General features: G+C 35.3%; 1 protein-coding gene across 4 annotated transcripts in view; it reads left to right on the top strand.

Moving 5' to 3' along the window:
* Rbp6 (RNA-binding protein 6) overlaps positions 1–24229 on the top strand; it is a 1287678-nt gene that overhangs the window by 871691 nt on the left and 391758 nt on the right. For all 4 annotated transcript variants that reach the window (XM_067118389.1, XM_067118390.1, XM_067118392.1 and 1 more), the window contains exon 6: positions 9228–9320. In XM_067118389.1, the coding sequence (XP_066974490.1) occupies positions 9228–9320 (93 nt within the window). The remainder of the gene's footprint in view (positions 1–9227; positions 9321–24229) is intronic.

The raw sequence follows: 24229 nt of genomic DNA on the forward strand, positions 1-24229 counted from the left end.
GTGACCTTCAACTTTGGCCGAAGCTGTATTTGGGTAGTCTAAGAAGGGGGCCCAGTATTGAAGCGTACCTACACCTGTTCGTTGCTCTTGAATATAAGCAATTGTCCGCATTGCTTCAGTGTCTTCTTCGGTCTGCATCTCCTGAATGGCTGCGCTGTTTCGCGTCTTCTGAATGACTCGGGCGCACTACATTGTTATGTAACTGCGCCCGTCTGTTTCCGTTTGATAGCTTGTGTTGTTGTCTCTGGAATGAAGGGGTCTTCATAAGCCAGCCTAAATAACTGCGCCGTTTAACTGAACATCAGTGAATGCGCTTTTCTGCGTCTTGTTAATATGGATGAATAGTCTCCTCTGTCTCTGGTTTTCATTGTCCGAATAATTGCGCTCAATGCGCGGCTTAAAAACTGTTACTTTGTGCGTGCTTGACAAACAATTGTGCACTCTCTCATGCCATATATAGCTGAGTCTGTCTGCGCTGCATAATTGCCCCCGCATGCGTCACTTTGTTAGGTATATTTGCGCAAGTCATTTTAAGACCTGCGCAGACCGGTATCATAGATAAATGAGCCCGTTTGTATTGTTTAAATAAATGGGCCTATAAATATTAATTTTGATAACGATCTAAGCAACAGTACACCGCTAAGTGCTTACGGCTTGTTTTTGCAATATATCTTCACTGTTTTAATTCTTATTGGCAATCATTTTCGTGAGGGTAGGGATCATATCTCTTTTAACGAGTTGTGTAATTTATACACTGCATTCAACAAAGCCCCTCTTTTCTACATGTAGAAATTCAACATGCATCTTTATATATGCGTTAGCGGACCTTTTCTTTTCTTAGTATGAGAAATTACTGTTCGGATTCTGAATATATATTTTTTCGGGTATACTTTCACACTGCTTTCTTGTATCCTTGCCTTATATATATATATATATATATATATATATATATATATATATATATATATATATATATATAAATATATACACGCACAGATTATCTGTTTCTCTATCTGTTTTATATATATATATATATATATATATATATATATATACATATATATATATATATATATATATATATATATATATATATATATATATATATATATATATACACACACACACACACGCACACACACACACACACACACAGATTATCTTTAACTCTCTATGTGTTTATATATATATATATATATATATATATATATATATATATATATATTTATATATATATATATATATACACGTATATATACATATATATAAATATATATATATATATATATATATATATATATATATATATATATATATATATATATATATATACAGTACATACTGTATATATATGTATATAATATATATATATATATATATATATATATATATATATAAGCAGAAAAAGCAATAACATTTGTAAATGAGCAAAAAATATATGTATACGACAGCTGCAGTATTTATAACCCGTAAGCGAACACGACCGTAGCAGCTCTCTGCAAAGGCATCACGTCATCGGCGTAAGCAGATGAGCGCGACGATGGAACAAGGAAAATACGGTTTCGATTTAGCGTTGGGTTCGTCTCATTGAAAGGGATTACCGCTGATATGCATCTACCAAATAACGTTCGCACGCATGACTTTATTTTCGGCTCCGGTGCGCTTGAAGTGAAGCTTCAAATTGGATGGAATGATTGCTGGATCGGTCAGAAATATTTCGAGGCAGATTACCGCGTTCGGATTGCGTTTTATCTCCCCCCACCCTTTTTTTTTAAAACCTACGTTGGTTTGAGTTGATGTTGCATTTGGTCAGAGATCGAGGGACTTAAGGTTCTTTGCAGCGTCCCTTCGGCCGCCAGCTGCAACCCTTTCCATTCCCCTTACCGTACCTCCGTTCATATGCTCTCTCTTACATCTTACTTTCCACCCAGTTGTTTCATTGTGCAACTGTGAGGTTTTCCTCCTGTTACACATTTGAAAGCTTCTTTACTTTCAATTTCTCTTTCAGCACTGAATGACCTCATAGGTCTCAGCGCTTAGCCGTAAGCTTAAATTTCATATTCCATTCCAGAGATTGATGGAAGTCTTTAAACTTGATGAAATGTGGAGAAATTCAACAAGACCTAAAGAAGAAAGGATAGTATCAAAAGTATTTTTGCCGACTTCTTAGAGAGCCAGAAACCTGTCAGTGATGGTCACCAATCTAGTTTTGGACCAAAACCACTGAACTGAATCTCGGAAGAACAAAGTTTTAAAGTAATAATTCTTAGAGTAAATTTCTTTTGGGTTACAGTATAAATGTTCCAACTAAATAGTGTTGATATTAATTACTAAAGATAAGAAAAAACTGTAATGATATTCTATCTATATTAAAAAGAAAATTTGGCAAGTCATCAGTTACCCGTAATTACCTGTTGCCAAGTTTTTGATATGAAATACTTTAAGATGTGAATAAGTTTTTGCTGACTTGCCAATTATTTGGGAGTGTACTAGTTTCAGCTACATTTAGCTCGTTGGCAACCTTGTCGGTAAAGAAACTGTCTTTGTCTTTGCTTTTTAAGAAAATTACAGAATTCGCTCTATGTATGATATAGAATGCCATGTCAAGCTTAAGAAACTCATTCTAGAATTTGCATTCTTTCTAGGTAGTTTACAGATTTACTATTATCTGTAGTATAGGTTTATAATTTTAATGTTATAAAAATGAAAATAATTGTGTGGGACTGATTGTCACTTTGGTATATTTTCCTGCACACATGCACACACATATACAGTATGCACATATATATATCATGTATGTATATATATATATATATATATATATATATATATATATATATATATATATATATATATATATATATATATATATATTCTTGTCTTTGTGTGCGACTGTGCGCACTTGCGTGCGTCCGTGCTCACATGTGTTTACCTTTATTTTGATCTCATAAAGTATTTACATTCCCCCGTTTGATTGTTTTCCAATCGGAATAATTGCCCTCTACCTGGCAATTATAGATCGATTACATTTAATCCCCCTATGATAAAACAATGCCTATAAAGGGACCCTATAAAACGTTTATGAGGAAGGGAAGGAGAGAAAGAAAGAAAGAAAGGAGGGAGGGAAGAAAGAAAGGAGAAGAACAAAAACACAACCACAGCAAAACCGAGGCCCCATGAAATAGTCTTAGGCAGCCTGACTCTCCCCCGTCGTCTGCGAAGACAATTTGTTCATCATTCGATAATCATGTCAACTGTAAGAATAAGATGGGAGGGAATGAGTGAGGGTGGGTGGGCGTGACGGCCTCTCTCTCTCTCTCTCTCTCTCTCTCTGTCTTTGTGTATGGGAATATTTTGTCTTTTTGTTAATGTTTTGCTTTGCGTAAGTTTCCGATTCTTGATGTTTGTCCTTGTAAATTTTTTAGTGCTTCAGCATCTCTCTCTCTCTCTCTCTCTCTCTCTCTCTCTCTCTCTCTCTCCGTTAGTTAATTTCTTCTTGTTCGCCTAGCGATGCAGCCAACCCATTTTCAGTTGAAATAATCCTAATACGACTGAGTTTTACTTTTGAAAATCACATCCCATTTACGATGCCAACCGACCCTGCCCTTGAGCAAACTCAGAACATCACAGAACATCAGTTGCTGATGATGTAGAGCAATGAGATATGATGTGGGTGCGCTCAAGTGAAATCTCAATAGAATTCTGCTGGAACTTTTAAGTTGTTTGTTCTAATTCATTTCTGGATATTTGTCAAGAGGAGCATCCGATTTGTAATAAGGACGGAAACTTGTTCAGGATGCATCACGCAACGCAAGGTTTTGTTCGCCTGCTAGCCTGCAGTTCTGTTTCTCCAACCATTTTTCCCTTCTTGTCTTTTCCATCAACTGCAATTGCTTTTCTTGTTGTGGAATTCCGTATGTTTGGATTGTTTGTCTTACCAACGTTTTATCAGTTAGTATAGGCGATGACAGACCCTAAATTTGGAAATGTATGTGAAAGGAGCATCGTAAAGAAAAATTTATTTCTATATAATAAATTATTGTTATTATTGCGAGCTTGATGGCGTGCTCTACTGTGCACTCTAACCCGGCGCTGCTCGTCATGTCTCCCCTACCCTCCCGATCCCTTACCAACCCCGCCCCCACCCGGGGCGGACTAACAGGTTCACAGACAGGTTTGCAGGAGGGTGGATGTGTCATGTCTCCCTTACCCTCCCGATCCCCCACCCCGCCTCCACCGGGGGCGGGCAAACAAGAAAGATCACTCGGATTTTATTATTATTATTATTATTATTATTATTATTATTATTATTATTATTATTATTATTATTGAGGCCTAAAGATAACAATCTACTTGCGTTAGATTTTGTATGTATTAGAATTGGAGTTGAATTTTTTACCGGTTTTACTTAGATATAAAGAGATATTTCGTGTAATAAGTACCCTAATAATTTTGAGTGATGCAATAATAAGATAATGTTTTTCATACACGATATAAGTGATAGTTCGTTGGAAAAGTTTTGCTCCAACGCTGCAGACACTCATACAGCCATACAGGATGTATATTGTTGGTGTATACCTTATAGTTGTACATTTCAAGCTCCTCTTGTTGGATATATGCGTACAGGATTTGCAAATGAATGAATTTAACAATAAGGATTGTTAAATCCCTCGTACTGTTCTCTCTTGGGTCTTTGGGCTAGACTTCACGAGTTCAAAAATCATCTCACAATTCGATAGAAGAAAAATTAACTACTGTACTTTGTACTTCTCAAAAGTAGTCATTCCAGTGTAAGCCTCCTCCCACACTTTCTTCAGTTCCAACTTCTCCCTTCCACTCATTAGGACCAAGGAGTCCCTTTTAGGGAACACCCCCTCCGCTCCCCATCTGTCCCTTCCCCCTACAAGGTACCCATATATTCCCATTTGTCTGTGTTGCCTTAGTCTCTGCTTGTTTGACTTGTGTTGTAGTTGAAGGATCCCATTACCTCGGTACCTTAAAAGACCGTCTTTCTGTCTCATTTTTTCCTTTTTGTTATTATTATTTCTAGGTCTATTTAGTCCCATCCGTAGAGAGGCCTACTTAGCAGCGTATAACTTGTTGGAAAGAGAAAGAAATGAGAAGAGGGGGAGAATCGAGATTTATGAACACATCACAACGCGTCTTATTGGTTGCGCCTCTCTCTCTCTCTCTCTCTCTCTCTCTCTCTCTCTCTCTCTCTCTCTCTCTCTCTCTGTGAAATTAGGAGAAAAACTGTTAATGGAAATTTGAGCGGTGTATATACGTAAAAAAAAAAAAAAAAAAAAAAAAAATATATATATATATATATATATATATATATATATATATATATATATATATATATATATATACATATACACATACACACATATAAATATGCCTAAACTTTTCAGCATTAAATTTGGACTGTTTGCTCATGTTGATGAGTTTGGAAGTTTTGTAGCGAGGTTCTTCAGAAATGGAAGCGCGTGCGCGTGTGTATGCGTGTATGTGTGTGTGTGTATGCGCGCGCGCGTGCATCTTGCCAGCATGTATTGATGTCGCCATAAGCCCTATTCAGAAGCCAGGCCTTTTCAGGATTTGTATTATGCCAACTTGAAAGGAGCTGCCTCTCCTACGCTTCTCCTTTTCTTTTTTCTACCTTTCAGTCCTTTCACCTCCTCTCTCTCTCTCTCTCTCTCTCTCTCTCTCTCTCTCTCTCACACACTGCCTTCTTTTCCTCCTCCTTCCTTTCTCTTTCTTTCTTTTGCTTATATTTTTTTCCTTCTTTCTTTTTTTAGTACAGGTTGCTTCCTCGCCTTTATTACATGTTTCTCGCGGGCTGGAAGACGAAAGAGGTGGAGGAGGCTCTTTGCACATACCCAAGTTTAGAAAGGGGGGGGGGGAAGTCGCTATGTGTCTTTGTCTCAGCTCAGAGTTCGCCTTTCCGTTACTATGCGACTGAGACTTTCTTGCATTGGATTTTGCTCTGGTTGTTGTTGTTGTTGTTGTCGTCGCCGTCGTTCTACTTCTTCTTCTTCTCCTTCTTCTTCTTCTTATGCAAGCAGTCTTCAGGAGGCACCTTCGCGGTTAAAGATGAACTGCGTATTATGTAAATTGCGGTGCAAACAGCGCAGGAAACTGATCCTATATATATATATATATATATATATATATATATATATATATATATATATATATATATATATATATATATATATATATATTTGTTTTGTGTGTGTGTCTGTTGTTTTTGCTTAGGTGACGGACTGTTGCAAACACACTCAGTACACATGTATCCCCTCTCATGTACCTAGATATTTGAAACTTGACATTCTGACGTGTATGTTTGTCCTTAAAGCCAAATGTCCTTCTTCGAAGTAAACAAGATTCTAAAGCTTATAACCAGTGGGACCTTGATGGATAAAAGCAAAGGTCAAAGACTCTAGATGAGAAAGATGACGTAAATATGAAGATGTACAGTATACTTTTCGTTAATATCCCAAAAAGATTACAAAAAGAAATAATTTTTAAATTATTGCCACGATGTTGACGACTTCTTGGAAGCTTGGGGGGTTTGTTTGTAAGCAAAACTCGATGCTTACAAACGCAAATTTTATGGTTCTCGATTGTGACAATAATAATAATAATAATAATAATAATAATAATAATAATAATAATAATAATAATAATAATAATGATAATAATAATAACAATAATAATAATAATAATATATCGGGAGAAAACCCTCTTTTAAGCAAGTGGTGTTGAATAGAATTGCTGCATCAGCTGCACTTAATTTGTATAGTCTTCTCTATTTTTCTAGTTATTGTTTTTTTCTTCTTAATGATAATAATAAGAGGAAGAAATTTTATTATTATTATTATTATTATTATTATTATTATTATTATTATTATTGCCGCCATGATGGTATCTGTGCGAGCAGACGTACAAATTGATTGTTTGCATTCGTGCAAGCAAACAAGCGAGATGTAAATGGTTATATACAATTTTCGAGATGCATTATCATGCACGCTCATGCTATCTCCTTCATTTTCCATTTCCGCTGTTTTGTCGTTTATCATTCTATTCATACTCAGGGTGAAGCATTTACGCCTTATATCTGCGCTTGCGCCTTGTCCTCGGGTTTGCTTGTTCGAGACGTTATGTACCGTCCCGAAACTCGGACTTAGGTATTTAATTCTACTTATTTATGTAGGGGCTATTTATGAAAGAGGCTGGTGTTTATTGCATGAATAACAGGGTTTTTACGCAAAGAATAACGCATATATGTATATGTGTATAAACACTAATATATATATATATATATATATATATATATATATATATATATATATATATATATATATATATATATAACTACCTATTGCGCGTCATTTCGTCAAGATTTTTATTATCAAAAATATGCGAACATTTCTGTAAAAAAATGGGCCAAAGCTGTAAATAATAAGTGGAAAGTTAAATAAGCGGTAAAGAGAACCGTTGTCAATTACTGAATAAGGCTTAGATTGTATTAGGATTTATATATATATATATATATATATATATATATATATATATATATATATATATATATATATATATATATATATATATATATATATATATACATATATATGTATACATATATATATATATATATATATATATGTATTCTTTTATATATATATATATATATATATATATATATATATATATATATATATATATATATATATAAAAGAATGACATGCAATGTACTTTGCTAATCGAAATGCAATTTGAAGGATAATGTGAGTGGAGGACAATATATGTAAGAGACGAGCTTTCGGAACATTGCAACTAAGGAAGTTTGTGTTTCATTTTGTTCGTCCCAGTAACTGAAGCAGGAGCATCATCGAAAACACTCGAGTAAACTGTTCTTCGATTTCAACTGTTTCTCGAGCGAAGAAGTCTATTCGGCCGAAACACTTCTTCCCAACACTTACTCAAACACTTTCGGGTTGCGGGTGGGTCTGTGGACTCAGTCACTCGGGTTTGAAAGCACCGTCCCACGCCTCTTCATCTTCCGTCTTGCCTTCTCCTGTCTCTTTTGTGTTACCGTCTATTTTTACCTCTTTTTCTTGTATTTCGACTCCTCCTCCTCCCATCTTTTTTTTTTTTTTTTTACTGCTTTTCGTTTTCGTATTTCGACTTCCTTTTTGTATGATTTTGATTCCTCCTCCTCGTCCTCCTCGTCCTCCTTTTTATTTTCATCATAGCTGATTTTATCCTTCCTCCATCTTTTTGATTTTCCTCTATGGTTAATTGCCATAACCTTTTTTTTATGTCTTTAAATTACAAGTAATTATATCTTCGTTTTTATTTCATTTTAATGTGGAGTAATTATATGTTCTTCCATACTATCACGTACTAACTAATTGCCCTAATTTTTCTTTTTAATATGTTTCAAATTTTAATTTGTGTAATCATTTGCTTGTTAATCCCCTTGTTTTGTTCTGTATAACTGATATTGTTTTTATAATTCACTAACAAATCATCTGACTTTCCCGTTGTTGGTAATTTCTTTTATAATTTACTTACAAACTGCCTTAACGTTTTTGTTTTCCAAGCGCATGTGTTTTTTACTTCTCTAGAGGTGGAAATTATTCTCTTCGTCATTAGGAAATCGGCTTAACTCTCGCCGGTTGGTCGGTTGCTTTCGGTAAACCAGTGCCAGAAATGGCCCGCAAGTAGGCTATGTCAAGGTGTTAAGAAGTTGTTGAGACGCCTGGTATGGACCTCTAAGTCACACTAACCAAATTGTATACTCCTGAGTCTTAAGATTTCCTTTTTTCTATTTCAGTTAGTAATTTTTTTTTCTATCCTTTCTTGCCGCTTCAGATGTCAACTTATGTCTTTATCCTTTATTGACCAGTTAACTTTACTGTTATTTCTTATGGCATACGAAAATTATTATAATTAATAGTATTTTTCTAATGATTACTATTATTAGTTTATTTAATTAATTCCAAACTGCCTTAATTGGAATGTCTTTTTTTATTTCAGATGGAACCAACGTAATTGATACTATTTTCCAAATGATTATTATTAATAATTTATTTAGATGTTTATTTTTATTTCAGATGGTAACTATTGCAATTAATACTGTTTTCCAAATGACTATTATTGATTTATTATTTACTTGCAAAAAGCTTTATTTTAATTTTTTTTTTCTTTTTTTTCAGATGGTAACGCGGACGAAGAAGATATTTGTGGGTGGGCTGTCAGCGCCCACTACCCTGGAAGACGTCAAGAATTACTTCGAGCAATTTGGACGGGTGAGTAACACTTATCCCGGATTGATCTTTCCGCAGTTCTGCCAGTGGCGATCCTTCCTTTTGGGAAAGACACCTTTTTTTTTCTTTTTTCTTTTTTTGTTCCATTGTGAAAATGTTTTTTTAGAAATCATATTATTTACGATCGGAGACTTTCATGGGAAAATGGGATTTCAAAATGTTGCGGAAACCATGAATTTTTTCTCCAAATGGGAAAAGTCGTTATTTCTTACTTTGTTCCGATGTGAAAATATATTTTTTTAAAAATCCTATTAATTACGAGCAGAGCCTTTCTTGGGAAAATGGGATTCCAAAATGTTACGGAAACCGTGAACTTTTTTTTCAAATGGGAAAGGTCTTTTTTTTTTTTTTTTTTACTTTGTTCCATTGGGAAATATTGTTAAAAAATCATGATTTACGAGGAATGTCTTTCTTGGGGAAATAGGATTTCAAAATGTTGCGGAAATCATGAATTTTTCTTCAAAAGGGACGTCTTTTTTTTTTCATCGGCGAAATTTTAAATAAAATCATATTGTTTACAAATATTTTTTCTTTGGGAAATGTAGTTTTAAGGTAATAAGAAAAATACTGATATTTTTTTCCAAATGAGAAAAGTCTTGTTAATTTAGAAAAAGAACTAGAAAATAGTGTTATTTACAAAAAAAAAGGGAAACATTAAGTTTGTTAAGCATGCGACTGTTTGACCACTGCAAATTCTAAGTCTTATTTTTGTGCAACGTGTCTTGCATATAAAAATCATTTCATGAACTGGGTTAAGCATTTTGACTTAAAGACCATTATCATTTTAGCAAAAAGGTTTTATTTTGTTTTTTAAATTTTTTTTAAAGCGGAGGCCATTGGGTCGGGAACATAGTTCCTTTACTTGGCTAAGCCCTTTGTAAACAAGATAAAGAATAACATGGAACTCAACTCGCAAGTGAGCTATCATTAATTTTTAGAAGCCATCTCTGCCTGGCTTCCGCAAAAAATATAGTCTAATGTTTCCCGTCCGAATTGTTCTTTGGAATCAGTGAGTCTGAAGTGGTTATATGTCAGCTTTTTGAGAGACCGTTGTTTCCTTCTCTAAATAAAAGATGGACCCGTCTCTTTAAAAGCTTTTATTATTTACAAATGAAATGCAGCAGATATGTCTGGGATTACATTAGTGTTGCTCTTGGAGCGAGAGGGGGGAAAATAAGGGGCCTGTTGAGGGGCTGTTAAATTAACCAGGCAGATTGTAAACGTCATCTCTCTGATCTTAAGAGTGACATTTACTGAGATGCCGCGGCTTTTAAAATGTAGTACAAATCTTCCGAATGACACCACGAGGCTTTTAAAAGCCTTGGCGTCGCTTTCCAGTGATTTTTTACGGCTCAAGACTAAAATGAGGACTATTAAATAGAACATGGAAACGAGCTTTTGCTACTTTTTACCAATACTGCTGTATTATAAATTATAGGGTCTTAGGATACTTTTGAGGGAGTTTGTCTTAATAGCTTGTGTAAGACAAGGTGGAAATTAAACTTTTTGCCGATAATTCTCGCATAATTCGGTCAAAGTGTTTTCAAATACCACGAACGTCAGTGCTTAGATTTTTAGTGCTTAACTAAAACTTTTTTACGAAATGTTGACGAAAGAAAGGGATTTCGAAATTTTTACTAAACAAAATAATTTTCCTGTTTCAAAGACTGTTATAAATATGCACTGCGGGTGTCTATTAGTCCATGATTTGCAGATAGTGTATAGTTAAACAGGTCTACCTCTAAAATCAGAGTGATCGTAATAAAGTTCCACAAGGCATTTCAGCTATAAGTAGCTGGTCAGATTATTTTGTAAAATTTCCTCAGTTAACATCCAAGATTATTTACCTTGGCCTTGCTCGGCCGGTGGGACATTTAAGCCTATATTATTGTTATTCTTTAATAAAAACTTATAGAGAAGTAAGCAGTAAATATCAGTAATTTTAGATATTTTTCACAAATATTATTCAGGGGTTGGCTGTTTTTTAATTGAAAGAGTTAGTGGTTTTTTTCAAAGTAGTATCTCAACCTCCATTGACGTTGAGTTACTAAGTCCTGTTTGCGTGCGGCGTTGAGTTCCTAAGTCCTGTTTACGTGCGACGTTGAGTTCCTAAGTCTTGTTTGCGTGCAGTGAGGTCAAACCAGGTCATCTAACTAGGTAACAAGCACTGGTCATATGTAAAGCGGTCAGTGTCACATATATTTAGATAATTCAGGTGAATAGCTTTACGCCACCGATTTCTGAATGACTCTTATGTTACGCTTCTGTAAAGAGATCTTTCTGAAGTACTTTCCGATGAACGTTCGTAATTATTTTCAGTCCGGGCAAGTGAGATGTTACATTTCGAAAACAAACATGCTGAATGAATGTCTAGAAATACCTTTCTGAAGTACTTAAGACAGTTTACAATTTATCTCAGTCCGGGTAAAGGGAATACTTAATTTCGCCAACAAACTCTCTATGGAGGTCCGAAACAATAGGAAATCGGGTCTCAGCGATTTAGTTGATTGACGGATTGACGTAGCCTGGAGTTGCCGAATATGATCGACGAAGCTGGCATTAGGGGTTTTATAGACAACCACACCTTAAAAAGGATTATTCTGCATATGTTTGCCATCCAGACGTGCGATTTTAGTAGTGTCTCGAAGTTTATTTTTTTTCATTAAGAATGCCTTTCGATTATCAAAATTCTGTCAATAAGGAATTCGTCATATCAAAGTATATACGTGACTCTCGATGACATAAAGTATGGAAAAACTATTTGTAGAATAATATAATTGAAAAAGTTTTATTAAGTCCGTTTGTATATTTTTTGTCAAACTTTAGAATTTACGAACTCCGTATTTTTTTTAGGTTGTTCAACGCAATACCGAGAAAACAGTATCTTAAAAAGGCGAGAAGTTTTCGTCATGCCGTACCGAGAAACTATCTGTTATAATATGTATTCACGAACACCGGGATTGAAATAGCCAAACATGCCGTAGGGAAGAAAGCTTGTGGAATTAATGAATTGTACTTCGATGGAGTTGGGAAATCGTATGACTTTATTGAGTTTAAATCCGTTGACTAATGAACTGCCAGCGCGATTAAACGTTAATGCGTTAGAGAAGAGTGATTTCGGATTCGTTAATGCCTAGGCTGTCGGGGGCCGGTTGTGTGTCGGTCAGAATATTTCCAAATCCGCTTTCATTTTAATCTTTACATTGCTGAGTTGGCGTTTGTTGTAAGGAATATTAATCTGGAGTTGTTTTCTTTCGATTTTCTTGATATATTTTCATATTCGTCTTATTGCAGTTTTCGAAAAGCCACCTCCCCTTCATTCGGGGGCGTATTCCCCCCATTTTTTTCTTTTCCAATATTTTTTACCTTTCACGCGAAGCAGCATATGGAATTTAATAGCAGCCACACCTGCTTCAGTGACATTCCCCCCCTTCCCTTTCCCTTCCCCCTCCTCCTTTCAACCAGTCCTTCCCTCCCCCATTTTCCACGTCACTCCCTGCAACATTTCTCTTCTCCCCTCCTACCCCCACCCCAACATTCTCCATTTCTCTCCAAGACCCTTCTGCCATAATGCGCTAAATTGTTCTCCACGATTCATGTCTTTTCACAAGTTATCGTCTTTTATATATATGTATATATTCTCTCTCTCTCTCTCTCTCTCTCTCTCTCTCTCTCTCTCTCTCTCTCTCTCTCTCTCTCTCTCTCTCTCTCTCTCTCATTAACAGAGTTGCATTGTTTGCGTGTTTCATGATAAAATTTTCAAGTATTATTTGCTTCATGGCGATCGTATTCATAAAAATATGGCAGGAGTTAATGCACTTTTTGTTATCAGTGACTTCTATTATTGTTTTCGTTTTATAATTATCATTCATTTTAGCTTCACCTTTTGTTTTCCAGCTTTGTTGGTGTTTGGTGTGTGTGATATTCAGAGACTTTTTCTTATTTTCAGACAGGAGACTATATATATATATATATATATATATATATATATATATATATATATATATATATATATATATATATATATATATATATATATATATATATATATATATATTCTGTATATATATATATATATATATATATATATATGTATACATACATATATATACATTATATATATATGTATATGTATATATATATATATATATATATATATATATATATATATATATATATATATATATATATATATATATATATATATATATATATATATATTATTTATGAATGTCTGAATCCTAATTTTTTTTAATTGTTGGCACTCCGTAACATATCCTTACATTCTTTTTACACAGGATTTATACTGCACCGTGTAAGCCTTCGTTATCCTATTGTGCCATGAATTCAATCATGGAATTTTCACCAAAGATTAGTCCGGAATTTTATCAGAATTCTGTTATCTATTTTATCATTATGTGCATAAAAAATTGTGAATTTATAAAAGAAAATTGTGAATTTATTAAAAACAATTCGCGGTTATTAAAAAAAAGTGAATTTATTAAATAAAATGTGATTTTATTAAAAAAATTTGTGAAATTATTTTTAAAATTTCGAATTTATTAAAGAAAATTGTGAATTTATTTAAGAAAATTATGAATTTATTAAAAAAATGCGAATTTATTAAAGAAATCTTGAACATATTGAAAGAATTGTGAAATTATAAAAAAATTGTGAATTTATCCTCAGAAATGTCTAATTGAACATTGGTAGTTACGTAAATACCGGATACTTATCGAGATAGAAAAAAAATATGAAGGCTCCTAATTAAGAAATATATATTTTTTTCAGAGCTTCCATATTTTCGCCCCGACAGAATTTAGCCGAGTAGTTGTAACGACGTAATGGTTCCATAAAAATGCAGTTAGGGTAATGACGTAATGAAGGTACCTAATCAGAGCGGCCCCGCTGCCTTCCCAGAGAGAGAGAGAGAGAGAGAGAGAGAGAGAGAGAGAGAGAGAGAGAGAGCATCTTTCGCCAGGGGATGAAAAAAAAAAGGTTAATACATTTTCTCCCTCGTTCGGAAGACCTGACAGCTTATAAAAATTTGATGAGGTTCGTCGGGGTTCGGTGTTCGCACACACCTCCTTCTTCTTTCCTACTCCGTGCATAATTAGTCCCTCCCTATATTTTTCTTTTTTTTTTATTCTGCTAATTTTCATCCTTGTGCAAATTTGTGAAATTGTGTAAATGGAAAGCTTTAGGAAAATATGATTCATTTTGCATTTATATTGAGTTTTTTTTTTATTTTACATCTTATTTGATTGTCAATTTATCCCGTTAATTTCCACCCTTGTGAAAATTTGTGAAATTATATAGTTAGAAAGTATTAGTAAAATGTGAATAATATTGCATTTATTTTGCGCTTCTTTATATTTTACATATTAGCTTATTTAATTGTTTTTTATTTCGCTAATTTTCACCCTAGTACAAATTTGTGAAATTGTGTAATTGGATAGCATTAGTAAAATTTGATTGATGTTGCATGTATTTTGCGTTTTTTTATTTTGTTTTTGCTTGATTATCTATTTATCCTGCTAATTTTCACCCTTATGCAAATTTGTGAAATTGTGTAATTGGATAGCATTAGTAAAATGTGATTAATTTGGCATTTATTTTGCGTTTTGTTTATTTTACATCTTGTTTGATGTAATTTTCACCCTTGTGCAAATTTTCAAAATTGAAAATGGACTGTTTGTATAATTAGATGTTGTTAGTAAAAAGGGATTAATTTTGCCTTTATTTTGCGTTTTTTTTATTTTACATCGTATTTGACCGTCATATTTTTTCTTTGCAGCTTATTGTCAGTGCTGTTTTCACAGTTAGAAATATTTTGTTTATCTACTGCATGTATTTATGGAATAATAATAATAATAATAATAATAATAATAATAATAATAATAATAATAATAATAATAATAATAATAATGTGAAATATAAATTCTTGTTATTTTGGTGTGTATAAAAAGAACTGCATTTGACATTACTATATATATATATATATATATATATATATATATATATATATATATATATATATATATATATATATATATATATATATATATTATTCCGTACCTTGACAGGCGTGGAGATATTAATCTCTTTTGATATATTGGTATTTTGGGAGCGACGCCCCCTGAATGATTAGTGTGCTTTGATTTATTGAGCAGCCGCATTGCTCCCTACCCCCCACTCTTTTTTTTTTACTTTTTCCCCTTCTGTTTTGTTTTACGTTAAGTACAGCAAAACAGATAACCTACCAATAACATTTTGAAATTGGTCATTTTCACTTCACTGGGGAGCATAGAGCTATATTATTAATATTAATTTTATTGTTAATTTACATTGATCTTTATTGTATCTGGATTTGTATTTATATATATATATATATATATATATATATATATATATATATATATATATATATATATTATTATATATAGCAATGACCTAGCAAATCATATTGTTATTATTATTATTATTATTATTATTATTATTATTATTATTATTATTATTATTATTATTATTATTATTATATCCATTTAGCAATTATCGTCGAACATTAACGTAGAAACTAGAAGAATTAAAAGAAAAATGAGAAACCTAATATAAATTAACTCGAATGATGCAGTCATCCTATTTAAAAGGACAAGCCTAAGAGAGGGTCTACCACTTTTATTATTATTATTATTATTATTATTATTATTATTATTATTATTATTATTATTCATAAAAATCTCATAATAGCACGAGTGATTGTAATGGTGGAGAAATCCACAGCGGTGTAGGTGTAAGTATTAAAAATATATGTACAAAACGTTTTGTACATTTATTTCTAATATATATTTACACCTACACCATTGTCGATTTCTTCACATTATTATTATTATTATTATTATTATTATTATTATTATTATTATTATTATTATTATTATTATTATTATTATTATTATTATTAAGCTGTCTGTTTTACAGCCAGCTTGGTTGACGGCATGAGAATGATGATATTTTTTAGTTTAAAAACTCTAAACGAAGGAATTCGATCACAAGTAATACGACTAATATGCCCCGATAATAATTTCGAGTATGACTAATCTTTGGCTCTTGAAGCTTTGGCATATTTACGTGATTAATGTTTAGTTTATAAGACTAAACAAGACTGCCATTTGTCTTGTCAACCGGCGAGTGGAGGCCAGTTCTTTTAAGGAAGCAGATTTATTTTCTTGAGAGGAACGTTACGCTTCTCCTGTAGGGGAGGGAGTTTGCCTTCGTCGTAAGGATGTTGTGTGTTTTTGTGTTTCGTCACTTTACTTTACTGTAGGTTTTCGGGTCAGTCAGAGTTGATTTATAATATGTAATCAGGCCTGTTGCAGTGATTGTCATATTCATTGGGTTATAATGAAATTATCGAGCCTGTAGTAGTGATTCTCATATTCATTGGGTTATAATAGAATAATCGAGCCTGTTTTAGTGATTCTCATATTCATTGTGTTATGGTGAAATAATTGAGCATGTAGTAGTGATTTTCATAGTTGGCTGTAATAAAATAATCGAGCCTGTTGTAGTGATTCTCATATTCATTAGGTTATAATAAAATAATCTGGCCTGTTGTAGTGATTCTCATATTCATTGGGTTATAATAACAGAATCGGGCCTGTTGTAGTGATTCTCATATTCATTGGGATATTATAAAATAATTGATCGTATAGTAGTGATTCTCATATTCATTGGGTTAAAATAAAATGATCGAGCCTGTTGTAGTGATTCTGATATTCATCTAGTTATAAAGAAATAATCGACCCTGTAGTAGTGATTCTCATAGTCACTGGGTTATAATAAGATTATCGAGTCTGTTGTAGTAATTCTCATATTTATTGGGTTATAATAACATGATCGGGCCTGTAGCAGTGATTCTCATATTATTTGGATTATATAAAATAATCGAGCCTGTAGTAGTGATTCTCATATTCATTGGGTTATAATAAATTAATCGAGCCTGTTGTTGTGATTCTCATATTCATTGGGTTATAATAAAATAATCGAGCCTGTAGTAGTGATTCTAATATTCACAGGGTTATAATAAAATAATCGAGCCTGTAGTAATAATTCTCACAGTCATTAGGTTATAATACAATAATCGAGCCTGTTGTAGTGATTCTCATATTCTTTGAGTTATAAAATTATCGAGCCTGTTTTAGTGATTCTCACATTCATTGGGTTATAATGAAATAATCGTGCCTGTTGTTTTGAATCTCATATTCATTTGGTTATAATGAAATAATCGTGCCTGTAGCAGTGATTCTCATATTCATTGGGTTATGATAAAATAATCTAGCCTGTAGTAATGATTCTCATATTCATTGGGTTATAATAAAATAATCGGGCCTGCAGTAGTGATTCTCATATCATGGGTTATGATAAAATAATCGAGTCTCTAGTAGTGATTCTCATATTCATTCAGTTGAGCTCATCGATAGAGAGGAAAATATGTTTTTAAATAACGCTCTTTCATTGTGATCTAGAGACCTTTTCCCCTCACTCGGTGTGGTCTAACCGAGACCTATCCTCTGAATACTAACGGCTTCCTCACTATGACCTGTCTCAGAGCAAATGTCTCAGTGTATTGCAATATTGCATGCATATTCATTAACTGACTTTAAATTGACTGCGTTTTATTAAGGTCGAAGGAAAAATCCGCTAACTCTCTCTCTCCCCTCATTATGACCTCTCTCTCTTTCCCTCATCCTGACCTCATCCCTCATCAAGCTTTGCCCCCTCTCTCTCTCTCTCTCTCCCCATCTCTCTCGCCATGACCAATATTTGGCTCTCTCTCTATCTCTCTCTCTCTCTCTCTCTACGACCAGTCTTTGGCCTTGTTACTAGCTCTCTCTCTCTCTCTCTCTCTCTCTCTCTCTCTCTCTCTCTCTCTCTGTACGGCCTCCCCTCTGCCTAGTAGTTTGTATTGGGGTGTTATATCCTCGTCCCACGGAGATGATTGATGGAGGACATTTCCGGATTGTCTGCCACCTAACTGGTCCAGAACGATTGGAAGAAAAAGAGTGGCTCCAGAAATAAAGTGGCTTTCTCTGGAGCTACTCTCGCACTTGCCCTCTGACAATTCCTTCTTCGAGTCGTTTATTTCGGCAGAAGAAAAGAATAGTTGATAGAATTGAGCCCACGAGGGGCCGGCGATATAGCTAGACCTTTGGGCAGAGGCTGACGGCAAGGAGCGTTTGTGTGTGTCTGTTGCGGGAGATTGTTTAGGCCTAGGGCTAGGAGTGGGGGGATTGTTTAGGCCAAAGGCTAGGAGTTGGAGGGATTGTTTAGACCAGGGGCTAGTAGTTGGGGGGATTGTTTAGGCCGAGGGCTGGGAGTGGGGGCAATTGTTTAGGCCGAGGGCTAGGATTGGGGGGATTGTTTAGGCCTAGGATAGGATTGGGGATTCTTTATGCCGAGAGCTAGAAGTTGGGGGATTGTTTAGGCTAAGGGCTAGGAGTGGCGGGGCGATTGTTTAGGCCGAGGGCTAGGAGTGGGGATTGTTTAGGCCGAGGACTAGGAGTGGGGAGATTGTTTCGGCCGAGGGCTAGGAGTTGGGAATGTTTAGGCCGAGGGCTAGGAGGTGGGGATTTTTGTGGCGAAGGCTAGGAGTTGGGGGGGATTGTTTAGGCTGAGGGCTAGAAGGGGCTGATTGTTTAGGCCGAGGGTTAAGAGTGGGGGATTTTTTTATGCCGAGGGCTAGGAATGGGGGAGGATTGTTTAGGCCGAGGGCTAAGAGTGGGGTGATTGTTTAGCCTAAGGGCTAGGAGTGGGGGGGATTGTTTAGGCCGAGGGCTAGGAGCGGGGGGATTTCTTTATGCCGAGGGCTAGGAATGGTGGTGGGAATTGTTTAGGCCGAGGGCTAGGAGTGGGGGGGAGACTGTTTAGGCCAAAGGGTAGGAGTCAGGGGAAGGGGGTTAGGTTCTTTTGAATATCGCGTTGCTGTGGCTAAGCTGTCAAAGTCATCGGGTCCATCGAAAGACAAAAACATTTGCAAAGCTACAAACGACGTAAAGATCTTCCCCGTGTGTGTCTACGTGTCTGTGTTTTCAGAAAACCAGCATCGAGGATTGTTTTTCTGGATAAGCGTGTTGTCGTATCCCCCTCCTGACTTATTTTTTTTATTAAAAAATAAAAGTAACTAAATAAAGATTATACCCCCTGTGTATGTTTTCAGAAGAACAACATCGAAAATTTGTTTTTGAACACGACTGTATCTCTTCCCGTCCCCGGTATTTTGCTTTTTTTTTTTTCCTTTTTTTTTCTTTTCGAGCTGCCAACAGTAAACTGCGAAACGTCTGGGCCCGAAGTTTGAAGTATCTGAGCCGTGAATGGAAAGTTTCAGATTTAGTAACGGATTTTTTTTTTTCTTTTTTAGAACAGGGAAGCCATTCAATATGATAAAATACTCCATCAATCCTCTCTCTCTCTCTCTCTCTCTCTCTCTCTCTCTCTCTCTCTCTCTCTGAGAGTCACTAAATAAATTGGTTACGGCAGTACTAAGCTGAAATTATCTCTAGATGACATCTACGATCAAGGTTAAATTGCTAAGTTCATTATTTTAGATGTTATCTTTGAAGTGAAATGCTCGAAAAACCTGATTATCTTTTAAATAAGAAAGAGAGAGTGAGGTGTTTGGGTATGATTAATACTCATACTTTACGAACATCAGTATTTAAAGAAAGCACAGGGTTATGACGTAATTCATTTTTAACAGAGCTCTCTCTCTCTCTCTCTCTCTCTCTCTCTCTCTCTCTCTCTCTCTCTCTCTCGCCGTAATTCATAGCAAAATGCCGACACAAATTCTATTCTATCAGTCCAATCTGTGTCTGGGAAAAATAGTGGCAAATTTTTCCTGCAAAATGATCAGCAAGGATTTTTTCCGCATTTTTTTCGTCTCTTCAAAAAAAAAATATTTCCATGGTAACCTGGCCAATGAGTAAACTCCCCGACCCGTAAAATTATTTAATACTTTTTTTTTTAATCTGCCGCGTTTATAGGTGAAAGTGCTGCCTTGGTAAAGTAGATATAGTGACCTTGCTACGTTCTATAGGGATGTAGGTTTTTACGTCGCGTTTGATTTTCGGTGGGTATGTTGGTATATCGCGTAATGTGTTTGGTAATATGGTGTTACTGTGGTAGGAATTTCAGGGATATAGTATCCCTTGTTGTAAAATATTCAGGCTGGAGTAAGGTATATTGTGTCCCGTTCTGTAAAATATGCGGGATGTAATGTCAGGGATACTGTGTTCCGTTCTGTAAAATATGCGGGATGTAATGTCAGGGATACTGTGTTCCGTTCTGTAAAATATGCGGGATGTAATGTCAGGGATACTGTGTTCCGTTCTGTAAAATATGCGGGATGTAATGTCAGGGATACTGTGTTCCGTTCTGTAAAATATGCGGGATGTAATGTCAGGGAAACTGTGTTCCGTTCTGTAAAATATGCGGGATGTAATGTCAGGGATACTGTGTTCCGTTCTGTAAAATATGCGGGATGTAATGTCAGGGATACTGTGTTCCGTTCTGTAAAATATGCGGGATGTAATGTCAGGGAAACTGTGTTCCGTTCTGTAAAATATGCGGGATGTAATGTCAGGGATACTGTGTCCCGTTCTGTAAAATATGCGGGATGTAATGTCAGGGATACTGTGTTCCGTTCTGTAAAATATGCGGGATGTAATGTCAGGGAAACTGTGTTCCGTTCTGTAAAATATGCGGGATGTAATGTCAGGGATACTGTGTCCCGTTCTGTAAAATATGCGGGATGTAATGTCAGGGATACTGTGTTCCGTTCTGTAAAATATGCGGGATGTAATGTCATGGATATAGTGTCCCGTTCTGTAAAATATGCTTGGTATAGTGTCCTGTTTTGTAAAATATTCGGGATGTAATGCCAGGCATAAAGTGTCCCGTTTTGTAAAATATGGGGGTTGCAGTGTCCCGTTTTGTAAAACATTCGTTATGTAGTGTCAGGATATAGTGTCCCGTTCTGTAAAATATGCGGTATGTGGTTTCAGGGATATAGTGTCCCGTTTTGTAAAGTATTCGGTATGTAGTTTCAGGATATAGTGTCCCGTTCTGTAAATTATACGGGGTATAGTGTCCCGTTTTGTAAAATATTTGGGATGTAGTGTCTTGGATGTGTTGTCCCGTTCTGTAAAACATGCGTGAAGTAGTGTCAGGGATATAGTGTCCCATTCTGTAAAATATTCGAGATATAGTGTCACGGATATAGTGTCCCGTTATGCAAAATATTCTTGAAATAGTGTCCCGTTCTGTAAAATATTCGGGATATAGTGTCACGGATATAGTGTCCCGTTCTGTAAAATGTTCGTGATGTAATGTCACGGATACAGTGTCCCGATCGGTAAAATATTCGGGATATAGCGTCACGGATATGGTGTCCCATTCTGTAAAATGTTCGGGATATAGTATCTCTTTCTGTACAATATTCGGGATGTAGTGTCAGGGATATAGTTTCCCGTTTTGTGAAATATTCGGGATGTAGTGTCAGGGATATAGTATCCCTTTATGTAAAATTTTCTGGGTGTAGTGTCAGGGTATAGTGCCCCGCTCTTTAAAATATTCGGGATGTAGTGTGCAACTCGTAGGACATTCAGGGTTTATGAATTCTGGAATGTAGTGTAGCATTACGTAGGATATTGTGGGATATAGTGTTACGTCATGAAAGAATATCAAGGAATATTGTGCTATATCGTGTTCTACAGGCATTGAACGATAAATGGAGATATATCTTACCATCTGAGACTACATTTCTCGTAATAATGGTAAACTTCCTTTTTTTTTTTTCCTCTCTCTCGCACAAAAATTGTTTTGCATAGAATTCCCGAAAATGCAATGAGGGTTTCGATGCTTCAGCCAAATTCTTGATGGTTGCAGATCTTTGTGAACCTAATACTTAGTGAACTTTGCTCTGTGTGAATAATAGTTATTTTTGTGGTAGAACTGAAAAATTTCCATTTTTCACTCATTGTTCATAATTGATTCCCTGTCTGTCGTTATAATTTCTGCGTTAGTCCGTGGGTTCGTAATTGAATGAATGAAAGAAAATAAAACATTCTCTCTCTCTCTCTCTCTCTCTCTCTCTCTCTCTCTCTCTCTCTCTCTCTCTTACGAAGCTTATTCATGAAAGGTTACCTAATCTAGTTAAATTAGAGACATGAGATGTTCTGAAGAAATATGGAACGATAATTTTTAATATGTTCTTTGTGATGCACAGTTTGATGAAATATTTAAAATAATTATATATAAGATAATTTATCTCCAAGAGACATTTTAGAATTTCATTATAAAACGAATCATATTCTCCACATTTTTACAAAAATCATTATAATGAAAATATGTGCTTTTATCGTGCACGAAATCCTTGCGATGACTTGATTTAATAATTTTTGTCATTATATATAATGAGTATTTACAATGTTTTTTCAAGTTTTCGTATATTTACTTAGCATTTTTTTTAGATTCTCTCTGAATTTACCAAATGCTCATCGCATTTCCTAAACTTTTCCCGTTATCCTCTTTTTTCGTCTGTCGTTACCAAACTTTTATTTTTCATTTTACCCAGAGTTTTTCTATTTACCCCCCCCCCCCGTGCATTTCCTTTATGCTTGATGAGACATTGGACTACAGAGGTCTTTAATGTTACATGTCAGCAAACTTCACTCATATCAGCTCGTTTCAGAAATAACTTGCTAGATTCAGCGGGAAGATGTTTCCTCTCTCTCTCTCTCTCTCTCTCTCTCTCTCTCTCTCTCTCTCTCTCTCTCTCTCTCTCTAAAATCTCCATTAATCAAGAATTAGTAATTGTGTGGGCTAAAGAGATCATTGTAGAAATAGATGTACCACTTAGAATTACATCCGTTTCATATATAAACAGATGAAGACATTATCATTGGAAGAATTAAGCTTCGCTTCTTGTATTGTTTGTCATCATTGAAATAATTTTCAGTCCTATTTTTCCATCTCATAGATCTTATAGATATCGACACCCCCCCCCCCTTTCCTCTTCCGACATCCCTCCTTACTTCCTCTCCCACCCCTCCCCTCTCCTCCCCCCAATACCATCCTTCCTTCCCTTTCATCTACGCCATCAGAAAGGCATAAAGCTGTGTTTACCGAAAGATATGTTTTTCATCTTTTGTTTTTCGAGGCCTTTATTCTGATTTTTCCTCTCTCTCTCTCTCTCTCTCTCTCTCTCTCTCTCTCTCTCTCTCTCTCTCTGTCGTGTTCCCCACCCCTTTCCCCTCTGTGGCTCTGTTTTCGACGGTCGTCTTTGATGTGCCTGCCTTCAAGAGTATCATTTGCATATGCGACTGGAGAACAATAGGAGGATACGTCTTGCCGAAAGACAGTTGTTGTTCAATAAACGTGAGAGAGAGAGAGAGAGAGAGAGAGAGAGAGAGAGAGAGAGAGAGAGAGAGAGAGAATCTCATGCTGAGACTGATCATTGCTCCCTAGCAAATCCGAAATGGTGATTGCACACACACACACACGCTCTCTCTCTCTCTCTCTCTCTCTCTCTCTCTCTCTCTCTCTCTCTCTCTCTCTCATTTTGGTTTCGATCTCTAGCTCGTATGGTTCGGTTTGTGTTCGAACCTCCTCAAGTGAAGTCTTCGGTTTCAATTTTTATATTTTCTTACGTGAAGGTGAAAGATTCGTAGTGTATGTTAATGAAGGTGATGAAGTATTATGATTCCAGTTAGTTTACCTCTCTCTCTCTCTCTCTCTCTCTCTCTCTCTCTCTCTCTCTCTCTCTCTCTCTCTCTCACTTGCTGAGTGCTTTTCCAGTCACTAGGGGTCCTCAGGTTATGTTGAGCGACCTTGAA

Source organism: Macrobrachium rosenbergii, chromosome 16 (genome assembly GCF_040412425.1).
Source record: "Macrobrachium rosenbergii isolate ZJJX-2024 chromosome 16, ASM4041242v1, whole genome shotgun sequence".
NCBI lineage: Eukaryota > Metazoa > Arthropoda > Malacostraca > Decapoda > Palaemonidae > Macrobrachium > Macrobrachium rosenbergii.